This window comes from Passer domesticus, chromosome 6 (assembly GCF_036417665.1).
Source record: "Passer domesticus isolate bPasDom1 chromosome 6, bPasDom1.hap1, whole genome shotgun sequence".
Taxonomy (NCBI): domain Eukaryota; kingdom Metazoa; phylum Chordata; class Aves; order Passeriformes; family Passeridae; genus Passer; species Passer domesticus.
In genome coordinates this window covers 43,790,280-43,810,080 of record NC_087479.1, presented here as the reverse complement: position 1 = coordinate 43,810,080, position 19,801 = coordinate 43,790,280, and the positions used below count along the sequence as shown (strand labels likewise).

General features: G+C 40.4%; 1 protein-coding gene across 5 annotated transcripts in view; it reads right to left on the bottom strand.

Moving 5' to 3' along the window:
- Positions 1 to 19,801, bottom strand: part of SLC1A2 (solute carrier family 1 member 2) — an 88,964-nt gene that overhangs the window by 14,935 nt on the left and 54,228 nt on the right. For 4 of the 5 annotated variants that reach the window (XM_064425031.1, XM_064425029.1, XM_064425030.1 and 1 more), the window contains 6 exons: positions 18,928 to 19,178; positions 15,499 to 15,658; positions 12,401 to 12,527; positions 9,834 to 10,067; positions 7,353 to 7,547; positions 3,310 to 3,444 (listed from right to left, as the gene is read on the bottom strand). In XM_064425031.1, coding sequence (XP_064281101.1) covers positions 3,310 to 3,444; positions 7,353 to 7,547; positions 9,834 to 10,067; positions 12,401 to 12,527; positions 15,499 to 15,658; positions 18,928 to 19,178 — 1,102 coding nt within the window. Of the gene's footprint in view, positions 1 to 3,309; positions 3,445 to 7,352; positions 7,548 to 9,833; positions 10,068 to 12,400; positions 12,528 to 15,498; positions 15,659 to 18,927; positions 19,179 to 19,690; positions 19,779 to 19,801 lie in introns of those variants that run through there. The other variant, XM_064425033.1, reaches the window with a different exon arrangement.

Sequence of the window (19,801 nt, the reverse complement as noted above, 5' to 3'; positions counted from 1 at the left end):
TATGAAGAACAAAGACAATTGTACTTCCTATTTTGTTAAAACAAATCAACCAATTAATTCCAGGCAAGTGGGATGATGTAAACAAAACAAATATAGGAAAGTTGCAGTCTAGACCCTGTTCATTACATCCATTGCATTCATTACAAGCCTGGGCTTAGATCTAGATTCAGAATATTCAGACCCAGAGTCAGAACTGTAGGAATCTTTTTCTGAGTTACTGAATGAAGGTTTAAGCAGTGGATCAGCTGCCCAAGCTCATTTTCCCTAATTCCTCTCTCTTTGCTGCAAAATACCACTAATCTGATACCACTGATATTTGCTAAGCTTGTCAGCTCACATCTGGAGAGTACCCAGTTAGTGGCTCAAGCAAAATAAGCTCATTTTATTCCATCTGTTGGCATATAATTGCTGTCCTATTAAATGCCACTGCTGTGTTCTGCTTGGTTTTTAACTGTAAGAGAGACTGTAAGAATTGTGAAATCCTGGGAAACTTGACTGGCTGAAAGAGCTTACACTGGGTATGCACCTATGTGATGTAGAAAAATTGAACAACCCAATAGATACTGGAGAGGCTTGAGAAAAAATCAATATGGAAACCTTTCAGCTCCAGTTTGAAGGAGAGAGTGCCAAGTTTAAGGATTTCAAATGAAGTGATCTTTATGTTACACAACGACCAAATCATGCAAAACTGGTTTTGGTAAAACCACTATTTCAGATGGTGATAGTACTGCAAAATCAGCTGACGTTCTGATACTTGCTTTTATTTAAAAAAAAAAAAAAAAAAAAAAAAAAGGAAAAGCTTATAGAGTAGAATATTAAAAAAAAAAACATTTTCAATCTGAAATTGAAATGTTATTGAAAGGATGTTCTAAGTATTTGTATATGGCTGGTTGCATTTACTCATGGGTTCCAGAAAAGAGGCTGGAATTGGGTCTTAAATATTTTATTAACTTTCTCTTCTACATTCTGTTAGAAATACTGCTGTAATTTATTTAATATTTGTAGGTAAAGAAAATGTGTTTTTAAGACATTTCATTTCAGATATTCTTTAGGTCTGGTTTGTGTGTGCAAAAGCTTGCTCAGAAGTTGGCCTGTGTGCCTTTTCTTAAAATAACAATGTCAGCAGCATCATTTTTCATAGTTCATTAGATAATTATGTCTACCACAACAAACCCACTGGAAGATGGAAAATGAAGCTATTAGTTGTTGAACATAGATAGTACAGCACTTCCACCAACAAACAGGATCTTGACTTTGCAGCACCAGTGGCATGACACAGAGCTTTCCACCTCTTCTTTTATCTCCTTTACCTCTCAGTTCTGAATCACCCTGCACCGGCACTACTGATCAGTAGGCCATGAGAATCCAAACCCAACCATTCAGGCTTAAAGTTCTCTTGCTTTCTAAATACATTTTGGAAAGACATTTCTTTCAGAATTTCTATCCTTCCAATTCCTACATTCATCATGGCTACAGCTGCACGGTACAGAAATTTTTATTTCTTAAACAAGGTTGGATTAGCCAGTGGGGACAATGCTGCTGAAATGCAACACCCACTAGTGGGTCAGAACTGCTGATAAACATATAGCTCTGAGGCTTGCCAGCATAGGCAGAGCTTCTCAGTCCACAGGAATATTTCAAAAATACATTTCCCTAAAAAAAACCAAGCAAACCACAGGCCCTTTTTGCACATCCTCCTACCAGCTGCAGAAACCTACCTATTTGCCTTATTTGGAGAGTGAAGAAAAACAGATATTTAAAATACATTTTTATATTTTTTCTCGCCTTCTTCCAGCTGCAGATTCCCATACCACTTTCCTGTTTTCAACTATGACATCATAAATATAATAAACCCACTGAACATCAAATCCTTCCCTATGCCTGCTGCTCCTTCTCGTTTCACCATTCTCCATCATGATATCATGAGATTCAGTTATATATAAACAATCTAAGTCAAGTTTTCCCTTTCCCTCCTCAAGTTGTAAATTCCTTTTTCTTTCTTCCCTGAAGCAGAAATCAGAGCTGCATGTTATCCTTCAAAATTCTTAGTGACAGATAGACCATGCCAGCAGACCCAAAATACATGTCAGAGGGTTGATTTAGTTCTTGAATTCTTCTCAATAAGCGAAGAGATAATGACAGAAAATTAATCTTCTATTTTATCTGCACAGGTACATTCTCAACTCTGCTATTTCTTGCCTAATTTTAGTTGTCTATCTGGAACTGAAAGTTACCAGAAGCAGGCAGCTGAGGCTGCTAGTGTAGGAGAAAACACATAAATAGTACAGTTACATTTATGTCTCCCTTTCTGGGCAACACAGCTGGAACAACAAAAACAAATGTCTTTACTACTTTAAAGGATGTTATGGGAGACCTGGCTGCTGGCCAGAATAAACCAGAATATACTGTGCTGTAGCAGTACAGGACAATACAAAAGTGTCTCCAGAGGCCAGTACAACTTAAAGGCTACTGAGTCTCACTCAGCTCTGCCCAGATGACAGAAGGATATCCCAGCTGTCAAATGACAGCAAGAGAAAGGATGTGGCCTGGCACACCCTCCGTTTGTACTTACAGCTTCTGGATTCAAGTGTTGAAGACCAATAGCCTCAGAAAACAATATGTGGGTTAGCTATATCTCACTGGAGGACCTGTAATGGTACTGGAGGACTTTGATCACAAGTTCTTGGAAATGAAAATTATTCTTTCTAATCTGAATGATCTGTCAGTAAAATGAAACTAGGGAATTACCTTCTTTATTTCAGTTTTTATTCTTATATGTTGTTGGTCTTTGTCCTGCCCTGGAACATGCTCTTTTTAAAGGTATTTTACTTTCTTATATACAATAAGAAACCAACTTTTCCCCCCTACAAGTATAAAACATTTGATTCTGCAAATGCCTACATCACTCTATAACCTGCTGGCAATATCCTGATAGAACTTGCATTTCAGCATTCATCCTTCATTTTAGAGCAGAACTATAAAAGATGGAAATACAAAAGCAAAGATTAGAAAACTGCTCTTGAGTGATGGAAAGGCATCATTAGGGAGAAGGTGATATAGAAGTGTGAACTCACAAGTGTGCCAAGAAGACCCTTGGCTCACAGAAACTGACTTCAGTAGCTCTGTAACAGCTTGTAACAGCAGAGAAGCTGCTTTCAGTGTCTCCTACTTCACTGAATAGCCCATTTCCTCCTTTGGTTTATCCGTACAGGAGAGACTTACAGTTCTTTAAGACCAGTGTAAAGCACCGTGGACAAACATTACTTCACTGCCTTTTCTGCACCGAGCAGCAGCATCAGCACAACTTACAAAAGCCAGTCAACAGCAACAAGCAAACTGATGTCCTGGGTAGGGAGACCCACTGCAGTCAGGATCAGCAGCATAGTGACAAGTCCTGCGCTGGGAATGCTGGCAGCTCCAACACTTGCAAGGGTGGCAGTCAAACTGCAAAACCAAAAATTAAATGAGAGTAGCAGGAGAAGAACCCACACTTTACTTGCATACTCTGTGATCATTAGGAAGGTCATATTTTTAATGTGTTCATCCCATAAAACACAAGTATATGATAAATCAAGGTAAGCTCAGGTCATATTTTTCACTCTTGTGTTTCTCTAGAAATATTTATTAGGGGAGGCCAGATCTATGGGGTTTGTTCTGAGAGTTAGAAGAGGGTTGTCTATAAGCTAGTTATGACATTCAAATCTGTGTTGTGGTGTTTTCTAAACTCGACAAACTCATCCAAGGTTTTGAATCCTGAGTTTTGACCATCCCAACATGCCAAAATTTGGTGACTACAGGTTGAATTTTCAGGTTGATTAATTTCTGTTTATTTATACTACCTTAAGACTGAATTGTGAGTTAAAAGCTGAGAGAAAACAGTTATTATTAAATACAGAAGAATAGGAGTCTGGTATCCAAAACTCCCAAAACACAAGCCAGTTCTCTACCAAGCCTAGATAAAAATCAGCCTAGATGAAAAAGCAAAATTGATCTGATTGTTTCATAAATCCAAACCTGTGTTTGTTTTTGCCTCATATATTTTGATGAAGATTAGTGCAGTGAATGTCTGAGCTTCAAATGTTTGTAAAAATACAACATGGACCATAACAAATATCAACATCATCGGGCAGTCTTATAAAGAATGGAAAACAAATTTGTCATAGAGCAAGTCAAGGGGAGAAAAACAGGAAAGAGGTGAGGGAGAGGAGGAGGGTAAATAAAAAGGAAAGCAGGTGAGAGGGACCAATTTGATTTATGTTTATGCCTTGTTTATGCTATAAAAGAGGTGAAAAACTACTAAAGGGGCTGTACACATGCTGAGAGCCCTAACACATGCCAGGTGTTAGGGAGACAGAAAGTGGAGGGACACTCTGTCTCTGGGGGGACTTCATCTGGCAGCCATCAGGGCAGACAAAAGTTCCACAACTGTGCTGCCCAGGAATACATGCTGGGAAATGGGGCTGTGGGTGGAGCCTTAGCACCTGAACGCATGAGCTGTGCCACAGCAGGTGCCACTTCCTTTGGGCTTCCTGGAGGGACCGGGGCTCACCCTGTCACTCGTACCCAACAAATGTGAAAGTGTGTGGGAGGGGGTCACAGCTGGTCTGTGAGTCAGAAAGGGTTAGTGAGAGAGAAGGAGCTGGTAAGGGTTGCCTTTGCTCCTGAAAGGAGCTTTACCAAGGTGTCAGCATGGAAACGAAGGAGAGAGAGAGAGATAAATGAGGGGCAGGCTGCCTTGCTCCAATGAATATTATGTGGATTTACTCTGACCAATGAATAAGTATAAACTTTGTGAAAGAGTGTAAAAAGACAGCATGCTCTAAAACAAATATACAGAAGCCTTCTTAATTACAATGTGTTCAGCAGTTTGTTCGTCTTGACAATGACAAAAGTGCTTCCAATACAGAAGTAAGGGAGAACAGAATCTACAGGAAATACTTGCCCATTAGCCTCAGAACTCATCTGTGAGGATGTTAGCCTGATTTAGAGCTGCCAGATGCTGTCTGGCTGGGTCTGACCTAGGCTGCAGTGTGTTTGTCAGGTGTCTGGGTTAGAGTGCAGCCTGGCTCACTAAACACCCAAATAGCTCCAGCAGATGTGCAGGCAGGATGCTCTGCTCTGCTGTCAGGCTCTGCATGTGATGCCAGATCCTCAGGCACTTCCAGCCTAAACTGGTAAGGGATTCCTTGCAAGCTCTGTGAGGAAATGCTCCTGCCTGCCTTCCCGCAGCAGTGCTTACAAACCTGGAAGAGAATTAAGCTAGAAATGTTCAGAACTAAACAGAACCGGTCTTAGCTACCAAGACCACCCTTTCCCAAAGAACACAGAAAATCAGAGGAATGAAATGACCAGTATGAAGCAACTAAGGCTGGTCAAAGGCTAATTAAGTCTTTATGAGGTTATGTCTGGGTCATTTGAATATTGTCAGTATCACAAAGTGCATATTCCAGACGAAACCTAATAATCTTTCCTTCATTTGTATTGCAATCTCAAGAGATAGTTCTTGTCATATTGCTGTAGCAGAAATGCATGAAGAGGAAAAGCAGTGGTTTTACAAATCAACCAAAGTTGCTTTGTAAATGTCAGTCGCAAAGCTGGATATACCAGCCTTGAAATGGTGAGATCAGGAAGAGCCAATTGCTTGGTCCCTCAGAGGAAGAGAAGATGAGTAACTCAGGCTCAAGCCTACCAAATCGCCTGGACAAGAGCAGATTCCTGATTTGAATTTCCCTTGTCTCGATTTAGTTTAATATGTGGCATCTCTGAAATGACTGTTTCCAGTTTTAGGAACAAATATGGATCATGCAGGTCTAGCATCTGCCTTCCTTAGAAGCAGCCCTGAAAACCTTTTACAAACTTGGCTTTACTATTTCAGGAGCCAGGGCAGGAAGTAAACAAATGGAAAGTGTGGAACTAGTATAGCTGGGCAAGAAACATAGAATTAGACATCCCTTTGAAGGAGTTTCTTTAGTGTTAAAAAGGTTTAATAAAAGAAAACTGTGTGGGTGAAAACGACAGGAAGAAGACAAACTTGGCAGCCTTCACTTGTGGTTTCCATTTTAACTATTCAAAATGTTAGACCTGCTGTCTTCATCAAGTTAAAACTCCCTTACAGTAAACAGTCTTCAATCACTCTCATCTTGTTTTAATGGGCACTTTCTTTTGTCCTTACAGATACTCAGCTTTCTTCTGGATAAGACTATTTGATATGAAAAGACTACAGTTAATATTTGCTGGGTTAGAGATAAAAGGTCTGGGAGTATCCAGACCATGCCACAGACAATCTCACCCTCAGGATGGGCTCTTCTCAGTTCATTATTTTTTTCCTGTTCACCAAAGTCACAGAAAAAGTACAAGCAAATATAAAGACATAGAAAGATTTTTTAGGTCTAATTTTTTCTTCTAGTGTACATAAACAGATATAGTCTAGGAAGTGAATGGCCTGTACATAAGTTGTAGCATATCCCAAAACTAAAATAAAAAAGCATTTCATTGGACAGAGAATGCCTTATATTACAATTGACATTGTTTGGTGTGCTCGTTTTGGCTGGAGCAGAGTTAATTTCCTTCACAGTGGCTGGTATGGGGCTGTGGTTTGGATTTGTGCTGAACACAGGGTTGATAATACAGAGATGTTTTTGTTATTGCTGAGCAGGGCTCACACAGAGCCTAAGCCTTTTTGGCTTCTGGTACAGCCACAGTGGTGAGGGAGCTGGGGCTGCAGGGGAGGAGACACAGCTGGGACAGGTGACCTCAACTGACCAAAGGGATATTCCCCACCACACGTGTGTGGAATCATCAGTGCAAAAGGGGGAGGAAGAAGGAGAAATGGGGAGTTTGGAGTGCTGTCCTTTGTCTTCCCAAGTGACTGTCACGTGTGGCGGGGCCCTGCTCTCCTGAAGGTGGCTGAGCACCTGCTCACCTCTGGGAGGTAGTGGATTTACTCCTTGGTTTTCTTTGCTTGTGGGCACTGCTTCTGCTTTACCCATTGAACTATTGCTATCTCAACCCATGAGTTTTCTTTTACCCTTGTGATTCTGTCCCCAGTCCTGCTGGTGAGGGAGTGAGCGAGTGACTGTGTGGGATTTGGTGTCTGCTCGGGGTTAAAACATGACAATTATCAGCTGCAGAAGTGTAAAACACCACCAGCGTGCACTACGGCTGCAAGTGATAGAAAACACACCACCAGAGAACCAGGACCCATATATGAAACATTCATTTGTACATCATTATTAGAAATCCATGGATCTCATACTGAATCCAACTGTGACGACTCAGCTACTGAGAAGACATCCAGCCCAAAGCATTCACATTTTACAGTCTGTAGAAACAAAGGACTCTTTTGAACTGACCTCACAGTAACTATCTGGCCTCCATCCAGGTCAATTCCATTCATCTGTGCTATGAAGATGGCAGCCACGGCTTCATAAAGGGCAGTTCCATCCATGTTAATAGTTGCTCCAACAGGAAGAACAAACCTTGTCACACGCTTATCAATGCCAAGATTTTCTTCAAGACACCGGAATGTGACGGGTAATGTTCCAGCACTAGGGGAGAAAGCAAAAAACACAAAGAAGTCATAATTAAAATCAATATAACACACACACATAAGGGAGCAAAATCAGAAACTTTAATAACATTGTTTACATTTTATACTTCCACTTTCTCCTGTGATTTAAGTCTTTTTTGGACAATTTTTAATTAGGCCTGCATTTTGCTGGAAGTGGGACTGAGTGATGAGTGTGGCTTGATGTAGGATGAGAGCTTGAGAGTTTCTGGATGAATTTTTCAGATTCATTGCTGAGGCCTTACACCACGGCATTGCACGTGATGCAACAGCCCCAGAATCTACTGCAAGAGACTGTCAAAGTGCCTCCCTCCCTGGTGGAAGTACCCGGGCATTCCCACCTGGCCTGAACGTATCCACTGGATTCTATGTTTGTTGGGGGACCCTCACCACCAAGAAGACCTGATGGACAACATCAACAGGATGCTGGTGGGATTCAGAGAGTGGAGATATTTTCATTCATCTGTCACTTTGTTTCTATTTCTCTCTCTTCCTTCCCTTCTTCTCTCTCTCTCTCATATTTACTATTAAATAAAATCCATACTATTGACTTTGGCATATAGTCTCGTTTGCACCTTCATGCAGGCAGAGGCTTTTCTAATAATTTTAAGAACCAGACTGTAACACTGATATACAGACCTCTGAGTGTAAGGACAAATTTTAAATTTCTTTGATTGTGAATTCACTCTAAATGGAGAATTTGGTATGGCATGAAGGACTGAAAAAGCCAGGCAAAAAAATACAAACCAAGTTGTTTCCAGACAATGAGGACAGGAAGAAAGGATGTGACACACAGTAGGAGGATAGGAAAAGATGCAAAAGATGGGTGGAAGAGAACAGCTCTTTGCAAAGATACACAGTGCCTTGCTTTTGTGGGAATGTTTCATGTCATTACATTCACTTGCTCAAAAAATACCACCTCCATCCAAAAATACTGCTGAAGTGGAAACTCAAACACTTAAACAAACAAAAGCCTCAGGTAAATCGTCATTTATGAAAACTCTTGGCCAGACCAGATCTCCTATAATCCAACACTGTTTATCACAGAGCAGAGAATTACTGAGGTTGGAGTGTATTTCTGGAGGTCACCCATCTCGACCACCTTGCTCAAGGCATGGGCAGCTAGGGCAGGTTTCCCACATTTCCCAGGACTGTGCCCAGACAAGTTCAGTGAATCTCCAGGGATCGAGACTCCACAACTCCTCTGGGCAGCCTGTGCCAGCATTCATGCACTGTCACAGTAAATCACAGCAAAGAGTTTCCTTGTGTTCAGATGGCACTTCCCGTGCTTCACTTTGTGCCCATCCCTCTCTTCCAGTCAGTGGGCACCACTGAAAAGGGGCATCACTTCATCTTCTCGGCATGTCCCATCAGATGTTTGTGCACATCAGTGAGGTCCCCCAGAGACTCTTGTTCATCAAGGGAGAAGCTGTTCAGCAGAGTGGTTTCGGTTGAGGGACAGCTGAATTACAGTTCTTTCAAGGCATTCTTCAAATAAAGAATGCTCAGTTTTCTGGTGGTCCTTTTTGAACTAGGGTTTTTTGTTTTCACCTTTTTAATTAAAATGGAAGATTACATTTTCTTCAGAAACAAAACATTGATTGAAGGCAAACACTTCTAAATATGGTATTTAACTGAAAAACATTTTCAAGTCAAGATCTACTGACTGCCCCAATGCAAGACAGCAATTTTTGATTTTTAAAAATTTATTACTGAGAGCTGTGTTACTTACAGACTTTTCTGAGTCTATTCTGTGCATTGACAAGTCTAAAATGCTCATCTTTTCACTGAAGTCCAATTATTTTGCCAAAATTGATTAAAATACAAATGGAGAGGGGTTTTTTCCTTTCTTTTGTGAAACCTAGAAATGTTTGTTTTTTCTTTCTTGAATGCAGTGAGACTGGTATTAACATGCTCTCAAAATAAATAGAATTATCACTTTTCCTAGTTGAGGAAACAAGCACAGAATTAACACAATTTGCACAAGTGATTAGGCAAATGGCAGAAAAGAAAACAAAAGAAGAAAGGAAACAAAAACGTAGGTCTCCCAGATGTCTGCAGGTCTCTGCAGATATACAGCCTCTCTAGAGAATCCTGAAGTCAAGTGGTATTTTGATTTATTTAAACATGGCTGTATTAAAAATAGTTTTCATTCAATGGCATAAAAGGATTTTGCAGTGAAGGTCAGAACAGCAGATGAACCATGTCTAAACAGCAGGTAATAATCAGCTAAACAATAAAGCACACTGGTATTTCTAAGGTGTACCTGGAAGCTGTGCCTAGTGCTGTGATCCATGCCTGGAAAATCCCAGCAAGGAATGAAAATGGGCTTTTCCTTGTTATCACAAAGTAGAGCAGAGGCAGGAAGATCCCTCCATGGATGACAAGACCCACAATCACAGTGACCATGTACATGCCAAGTTGTCTAGCAACTACTTCTAGGTCCTTGATTGCAATGATTTTTCCACAGATGAGGCAAGCAATACCCAACGGGGAATACCTGGAGAAAGAAAGCAAGCATAGACAGAACTCGTCGTGGCAGTGCTGAACAAAACACAGACTGGAGAGGAGCAGGGAGCTCTCAGGCTCAACAGCGAGGTGCATGTCAAGAACTGATGGAAATTCAAGGGACAGTTTTCACACCTTTTTTTAACATAATGGCCATCTCCAGCAAATTCCCCATCTACTTCATTTTCCATCCTGTCAAATGGAATATGCCTTTCCTGAATAGTTCTCAATCCTAAAATAGCATTGTACAAAATTATCATAATGTTACACAGGCTAGGATCATTATAAAGAATGGTGCAGATTTGTTCTTAAAAAGTAACTTTTACAACCCATTGTTTATCTGGTTTTAGGAGGTTGCATTATTTTTTTCAGTTAAACAATTTGTTGAAACTAACTGTTTATATCTTGAAGGCTGAAAATGTTTCCACTATGTTCTTTCAATAATTCAGACAAATGCTTTTTAATTCATGGGTTCTTCATTAATTACGTACTTTTGTTACTTAGGGTAGGGGTTTTGTCTCTTCAATCATTAGAACAATACAAAGGAAACCGATTTTCAGAGTAAAAGTGCTTCCTGGTTTTTGTTAGGATATCTCATGGTTTCTCAAGCAATGTGCCCAAGGCCTGGAAGCCTTCAATCACTTGAAATGCAAGGCCAGCTGTTATAGTAGTTATCATAAAATGCCACGTTTCAATGAACTTGACAAAATGCAGTTCTTACAGAGAGTTGCGTGTTGTCAGAGCCAGATGTCTGTTTTGTTTTATGGCTGTGTAGCAATGCCATGCTCCTGAGAGTCTCTAGGTGCCATGGGAGTTGCAGATGTCTGTGCTGAGCAATCATAAACCCAGCAGTATGTAACTCTGCATAAGGAAGTGGTTTTTTCTTTATAAACACACATTAAAACCCCCTTACTTCTGGCCTCAACAAATCTTTAAAAATTCTAAACAGAGATGAACAAAAGGAATTCCCAACATCAATTTCCTTCTTTCATGAGAAGAGAAATAAAAATCACATCAATAAAAATAAATATTTACAGTGAATTTCTTGAAACTTAAAAGATTTCCTGCTGTTGCAACACTGACTACTAGAGAATGTTTATATTGTAGGCAGGGTATTATGCCTTGGGTCTACCAAATGGTGCTAAGCAAGAGTGAATGAAAACAGCTTTGGTTTTATGCAGCAAGATCATCTACAGAAAAGCAGAAGCATACCAGTAACACAAGGTCACGGCTTCCAGTTCTTTCTGTTATTCTGCACATTCCCACACTGTTGTTACTCTCTGCATCACTCTGCCCTAACAGTGTCCCTCTGAAACGCTGATGGTGCTGATGGCTCGTGCTTCAGGCACTCTGCCCCACTTCCCACACACTGTGTCCAGAGAGCTCTAGAGAAGAGGGCAGCCTTGGAACTCAAGGAATCACTCCCAGGGACACCAGGGAATCCCAGGCAGCAATGAGCCACGATATGTGTGTTATGTTGGAGTGGCTATTTCTGCTCTCAATGACCTAGGAAATGCACTAGTTCAATGCCAAGCACAGCAATACATTTTTATGTTCTGGAAAACTGGCTTAATGTGAGATGGCCATGCTTGGCATACAAATAGCTCTGGGGAAGCACTCAGAAGAAACATTTTAAAAAAATAAAAACAAGAGTCAGAGAGAGCCCCCTCTCATAAGTGTAAACAAGGGCTCAGACTTAATTGGGTAAAGTTGCTTCCTTAAAGGCAAGTCAGACCTTATTACAAGCAGGTATACTTCAAAAACAGAGCAGATATCTTCCAGTGACCTCACTGCAGCAAGGTTGTAAGATATTCTGCAGAAACTGTGAGTAAAAGGATTACACATCACTGAAAATTACTGGAATTTTATTTGATGCTAAAGTATTTTTACTAAAGAAGACCATGAATAAAGTGTGCCTACAGGTTTTATTTGTAATTATACCTCCTAGGTAATATCCTGGAATTATGCTAACCTCCCAGGAAGATTGGGATAGTCTTGTGTGGGCCATTCTTGCTTGCTTAGGTGTTCTCTATAATGAACTTCCACAGTCAATGTGGCATTTGAAGGCCTTCGCTGGTACATGCATGTGTTGTATTTCAGCACACAAAGAACAGAATCTCTTCAGAAATGTTTCAAGTTGGGTCCTAAATAATCCTCACCAAATGGAAAGAATGCTGCTGTGCTTCTAATATAGCTTTCAAGGCTTTAGAAAGTCAACTATTTAATTACACTGTTTACTAACAAACTGGCATCACTCTATCAAGGTTTTATAAGGGCTTTTTAAAAATCACTTTTTTGTTCTGTGAGTTAGAACTACAAACTTACCACATGATCATGGTTACTAATTTCATTACAATTTCATTCAAGATGTTGAAGAAATCCACCATCATCTTGGCCTGTTCTCCCATTTTCCCCATAGCAATGCCAAAAGCAATAAAGAATCCTATCAAACCTGTTGGGAAAAATTGCAAGACAAAAAAGAAGGCTCTTAGGAAGTTTTTGCACTTAGTCAATGTCTTGATGCTACCTGCAAATCCAGATTTCACAGAAGCATAGGATCACAGTTCAGGTAAACTTGGAAGGGACCACAGTGGGTCATCTGATCCAACCTCCCTGCTCAAGTGGGACTATCCTAGAGCACATTGCTCAGGATTTCAGAACTACCCTGAGCTATATCAGAACTACCCTAAAAACTATAGGTTACTACACATGTCTTGGGACTTTTTTAACATGTACTCATGCTCAACTACCATAATCAAATCCAGAAAAATCTTTGATTCTTTGATATTTTACTAAATTCCAATTTCACAGCTCAATTACAGTTTTGTTGTGGTTTTTTTTCATGTATTGATCTGATCATCAAAAAATATATACAATCTTCTCAACGCCATTCAGCTACTAGAAACCTCATGAGCCCTGACAAATGGGAAAGGTATTCTGTAACTCTGTTGTTAAAAGAGTTGCTAGAAACCAAGAGGAATTTTCTCAGGCTTTACAAAAGTGCCTTAACAGACCAATAAGTCCTGGAATCTGGGAAAGGCAAAGTAGCCCTAGAACTCTTGTAGGGCAGGAGTATTCCTGTTAAATGAAGAAGGCAGAGGTGGGAGGAGAAGGTGGGTATTGCACTTAACCAGAGAACTCCCAATAAGCAGCTTAACCTCACTGAAAAGGCTATCAGTTGATAAAAAATTGTAGCATTCAAAATGGGCAACATTTGGCTCTTAAATGTAGATTTATCTGGAGTATTGGACTATCAGTGTGAAAAAACAATAGATGCATCTGTCATGGATTACTTTGGAGCTGTTTCTTCAATGCTAACCTTTTACATCCAGAAATTTTCAGTCCAGAGCTGGATTATTAACTGATACTGACAGATGGTTTGAATCTTTAGCCATTCTTTGAGGCTAAATTTTCAGTCATTATATGAGTTCAGTATTTAACAAATGTGTAAACCAATCTGGGAAATTCCTATGGAAAAAACCTATTGGGACACAAAAACATTGAAGATAAGGGAATATGAGCTGCCAATACCCTGGGAAAAGACAGGCTGTCCCATAGCCTCACACTGGGTTTAGCAACCAGACTTTTTTTCTTCTTTTTTTTTAACCCAGTTTCCTGTATACAAAGTCATTCTTTAGAACCAAGCTATCTTTGTTGAGTCAGTTGAATAGGGAAGTGAAGCATATGTTTGTGTGCTGCAGAGCATAGAGAAATGATGAAAAGCTTTTCAAAGACCAAGTTACTTCCTGGAATTCAGAATCTGCATTAGAAAATGTTAATAGGTAGTTTTGTTCATTAATTCCAAATGAGCTGTTATGTTAGTCATGGGAGTCAGATTGGTTCCTATTTGCAGGAATTTGCCTGGCTCGTACAGATTATCCAAACTGGATGGCAAGTCCCACAACATTTTCATTTCTTCATTCAAAATCAAACCCACAACAAATCAACCCAAAAAGCTCAAGAACATTTGAGAGTCATTGCTCAAAACACCATAGCAAATTCCCGAGATAAACTGTCTATTTCTTTTCTGTAGGAATTGTATTCAGCCTTCTAGATCTTTTCTTATCCATGATATAGCCTACACAAAACAAGCCCAGCATTAAATGTAATGCATCTCTCACTCAGGACAACTGTTTCATTTTAATGCATAAGCAGAATTCCAGGAGAGAAAAAAACAGGTGAGGGCAAACAGCATTGGCAACGCGCTGCTGTCTCATGCCTGGTGCAAAATGCCAACTTGCAGCTCTGAAAGTGGCTCCTCTGCCCACAGATGCTGAGTGGAACGACAGCCATGAAAGCAGACAGGATACAGGGCTCTTGTAGAGCAGGCTGCTTCACAGAAAAATGAGACCAACTTGTAGATGCTATCATCTCCCCTGTATCTAAGCAAAGCAGCCAACCAACTCACCAACACCTCAGGAAGGTCTGCAGAGAGCACTGTGTCAGCAAGAGCTGTTCAACAGCTGTAAGAGGCCATTTGCCCTTCAAAGATTATGGCCAAGTGGTGAGAGAAAGCAGGGGATTAGGTACCCCACTTTTTGGGCACCTGTAGACAGAGAGGTGTCAGCCTCAGCCTTGGTGCTGTCACAGAGCATCTTCAAGCGTAGGTGTGAGGCTACAAATTGAGAGCTAATTTGTGACTTCACCCACATACAGAAAGGAAGGAGTTGAAGGAGGAGCACTCCTCTCTCAGATGAAAAAATAGGGACTCTAGACACAGAAGAAAAAATAGAAGTGGTGTGGAAGCTGTTTGTTTCTCGTGTGCCCCCATCCCAGACTGAACAGTTGCTTCAGGAAAGGGTGGGAGATAGGCAAAGTTTTCCTACCACCTCCACTTGCTGGCTTGTCTGGACAAGATGGCATGATGGCAATTGCAGCTGGTAAAGGTCAGCAGCCAAGATGAAAGGAGGAGGGAGTTGTGACTCAGAAATGTGTCAAGCCTTTCTGGGATTTTTCTTGGGTGGTGTGGTTCACACTCCACCTCTCACTTCAGGCTCTGCCTCAAGCCAAATTAGTTCAACACACCCAAGACACCTACTGGAAACAACTTGGATCCATCAGGGGGTGTGTGAAGCACTGGCTCTTGAAGCTCTCCCCCATACTGTTTTGCCAATATGCACTAGTATTACCCTAGGTCAGCTGCTTCTAGGATGAAAGGATATTTTGGGTAGCTCCTACATGCTTTGCCACTGTACTCCTCCAATTCATAACCACAAGGCTGCCAATCCAGAACAATTCACTTGCTAACTTCTGTGATATCTCAGAGATCAACAGACAGCCAGTAGGTGATAACATTTGATGATTATCTGGAGAGACTAAATATGTGCAGAAGACCAGATCAGACAACACTGACTACCTAGCCACAGCAAAAAGCTGTGACATACATATCATGGACATTTTTGACAGGCAGAAAATTTTCTTACCCAGGACATTCATGCCATCCTTAAATTCAAGTCCCTTCTTTATGACCATTTGGGCTTCAGGTGGTGCTGTCTCATTCACCATAGCAATAGCAGAATCAGTGACATTAGGTGGCTCCTCCACAGGTAGTGGCACCAGCACTTTCTTGGTGACAGTTTGGACCTGAAGGCAATAAAAAGGGAGGATGAGAATGGAAACAGACTGAATGCATCCATGTAGTAGATACTGGGGGTCTTCCTCATTACTCTAGTGTGAAAAGTACAGCAAATGCATGTTTTTTATCACTACAAGGAAGCATTTTACAGATAGTCCCTTTGGCCAGACAGTTCACAAAGGGTGCTTCCCAGACCGTGTGTCACAGGCTGATACCATTTATTTAGCACCAAAAGTAAAGTGTCTCTAAGATCAGTCATGGCAGCAGCTCTGCAGTAAGGCTTGTTATTCAGGATAGTGTGTCCATCTCAAGTCATCCCAGTTTAATGGTTAATTAATCAAAAATTCAGAACGTTTCCACCATTCACAGCTTTTGAACTCTTGACTGCAGGAGCTCAAAATGGAGTATACACAGTCCCCTGAGCTCTCTAATTAAAAGATGGTGGGGGGTAGATAACAGAAAAATTACCAATGCTGCCAGATACAAATCTGACCACCTAAAAAAAAAAAGGAGTCATCAGCTTCTGAATGCATTTGGACCCCCTCCTGGCACATGAAAGTCAGGGTAAAGGAAAAGCTGGGAAGGAGTTGTAGGAGGAGAAATGAGCTTGAGGTTACAGCTAGGAAAAGAAGGAGGAGGGAGTGGAAAAAGAGATATCTGTGATTTGCTGCATTTAGAAGGGATGTTTTTCTCCCACTTCACACCTTGACCATTTTTCTGCCTCTTCATGGTCCTGGGACAGGCAAAATGGTTTGGAAGCTATGACTGCCTTGCCACATTTTCCCACCTGCTCCCTACTTCCCTTGCTCCTAGAAACACTTAGCAAGATAACAGAAACTGTGCATTAGCTTTTCAAAACACATTTGTTGACATGGACATTGTAGTACTATGGATGATGATCCAGATTTGATCCATATGGTTTAAACGTCATGGTTTTAAAATACCTTACATTTCTCCTTCTGAAACCTGCTGCCTAAATCTGGAGAGGGGAATATAGATAGAAAACCTACACAGCTTTGCATGAGAAACTCTTCAGTTGTCCTGAAACCACCTAACATTCTTGCAGGTCTACTTTTTTTCAGAGTTAAATTTTATCTGAGGGATTTTTTTCAACAGAGTACTTTTTTATGTGAGGTATTCAGAATGTAAGAACTGAGTAATATAAATTAAAGTTAAAATATTAGACTCTTCACACTCATAAATTTCACTACAGTCACTTAAGTTAAAGGTCTTCAGCAGTCCTTTGCACAAGGCCACAGTCTCTAAAAATGCTGAATCTGACATAAAGCTTTGATTCTGACAACGTCTGAGACTAAAAAAACCATTTAAATGTCATAGTCATATTCACAGACGGTCCCATGTTTTTTCTGCTGGAATAGCAATTTTCATTATAAATTTAAACCTTCTTGTGGACCATACAAAAATCAGGAGAGAATGATATTTCTTTATAGCCACAGTCCAGTTTGCAAATGAACAGTTCCAAAGCTGCACATGAACCTTCATTGGCTTTTGCCTGGTTGCAATGGAAGGCACAAAAACCTTCCCCTACGCTGTTCAGCGCCATTGCTGTGCACCCTTCAGAACCACTCTTTGCAGGATTTCTGCAAAATATTTATTCCACCTAAGGCTACCTGGAAACTCTGAATGTCTGTGGAGAGAAACTGTGTGAATCTAGGAAAGAAAATACATGCTGACACCATTAAAGCAGGTTATTTTCCTCTTAAAGAGAGAGAAAAGTAAAGCCTAACTCCTTACAGAGGAGTTAAGGGCTAACAGAAGCAAAAGTTCCTTCTAGTCACACTTCACAAATGCAATGTGGCATTGTGACAGAGGTTTTAACTAGAAATTAGTCTGGAATCTGCTAAAATCAAACACTGAAAAGCCAAAAAGCTCCTTTTTTTCTTTTTTTTTAAACTAAATTTAAAAATAATTGGTGAAATTAGCGATCCGTAACTAGTGAAATAACCTGAACATTGGTATTACACGCACTGAAAAAGTAATACTAACATTTAAGAAAACCTGACACAGGTAGCTTAGTTCTTCTTTTTCTGCTTTTTTTGCCCCTTTGTCAAGATATTTGACCACTTTCAACTGACAAGAAACTGTCTTTTCCTCTCTTCCACAGTTCAAATGTGGGAGAGCAAGAAAAACCATAAGCACCCTGCTTTCCCTCACTCAATTTTGCAAAAATACATTTCACATTACATGTGATGTTTAGCCACCAACAGTTTGACCACATGACTGACATTCCCATGATGATTTGGAAATATTGAGAATGTTCTCTCTCTAAATCCCCAAGGATTATATGTTTTTATGTGGAAGTCCATGTAAGAAGTGAAGCAATCCAAACCCTTTTGGCAGTCTAGGCCACACTCCATTCTTCCACTCTCCCATGGCCCCTTCTCCCTTCCCCCACTTCTCGTTACTTTTTTCTTTGGCTCTAACCACAGCACCAGCTATCACGCCATTTCACACAGGAACACTTAAGAACAGGTTTGGCAACAAATCTTGTAACATCAAAAAAACCCAAAACCAACCCAACCCCCAAAAAACCCTGTCTTGAAAGTCTGCATTACTTTCAAACAATTCAGTTGGAGGGAAAAGCAGCTTATGTACAAGAAATATGCTTAAGCATATTTTACCTCTTAAAGTCAAGGTGTTTTGATTAAGTACTGGTGAAAAGCTTTCAGACAAAATTAACTCCCTACAGGGCAAGCAGCACATTGTGCAAGCATCCTTCCTTCCCAGCATGCTCCAAAGCTGGTGAGATGGAGCCACCTGTAGGTGCATCAGCCCTTTGGATCTACTATGCCCACCTCATCTGGACTCTAACACAGCAAGAGAGGTTATGACAGGTTGGGTTTTGGGGTACATTTTTGGCAACAAGCTGAAATGATGATCATCCATATATTCCAAACAGGGCATTGCAGAACCATCATCTCTGTAATTAACAGCCAAGTTAAAATTCAACCTGAATGAAAGACCAAGCCTGCATCCATGACCATAGATACTGTATGAAAGCACAGAGGAAATTAAAGATTACTTAATAACAAAATTAAAAGAAACCTCATTAAAAACACCCCCATGAATTTAAATAATAACTACAACATAAACCAAGGCAGCTATAAATAATGTTGTTTCATTTACCTGCTCAAGACTTTAGACCTGTATTCCTCTTTGCATCATCATTTCCCTGATTAACCTAAACAATGACATTAATTCTACAGACAACCCTAACAAGATGTAAAGAATATTACCAAGGAGTAGAAGGACTTACCTGCTGAAAGCATGCTTGAACCAGATTTTCAGGGAACAAGTTTCGGATCAAATCCAAGAAGGCATCCAGACTAGATACTTCATCATTCTTCTTCCCTTGGCCAAGCTGTTTCTTGAGTTTTGGATTCCCTGGATGGATGGCTAAAACCAGAATCACACCCAGCACAGCAGCAATAATAGTGGTGGACATGTAGTAGACCATGGCTCTTGTCCCCAGGCGGCCACTTGCTTTAGCATCTAATCCAGACAGTCCTGCAGGTGTTTAAGATACAAGCAAATATATTGACACTCAGTAGCCAATTAAATAATTATAAAATAAAATCCTTTATAATTTTCAACATTTAATGACTACCTCTGGGTGCCTATTTTCATCCCCGTGATATTCTCACCAAAAGACACAGTACTGATGTTTCTCCCTCTAGTTCTTATGTGTGCAGTGTCTACTGCTAATAATTTGACGAGAAGCATTTAAACCTCCACCTATTGCAGAGGCAGCATGGAAAAATAGAGAAGATCGCTACCATCTTTTGCCCTTTACTTTTGCAAACTGGTCACGGTCTGGCTGACACCACACCTTCAAGAAGGCTAGGCTCACTAGTGTCAGGCCATTTTATTTGCAAGGTCCAATCCAGAAATTAGATAAAATAGCATATTAAGAAATTTCTGATGGTAGCATGTGTGCATGTGCTTAGAAATAAATTCACTTGAGCATATACATAATAAAGCCAATGAAGTTATCCAGAAATTTACTCTAAAATACTCACTGCAACTGCAAAATGCTGACAGGATCACACCATTATTCTTCCTACATCACAAAAAGCAAACCAGGTGATACTTGTAGAAAGCATCTTAAAGTATTTATGGCTAATGGATCT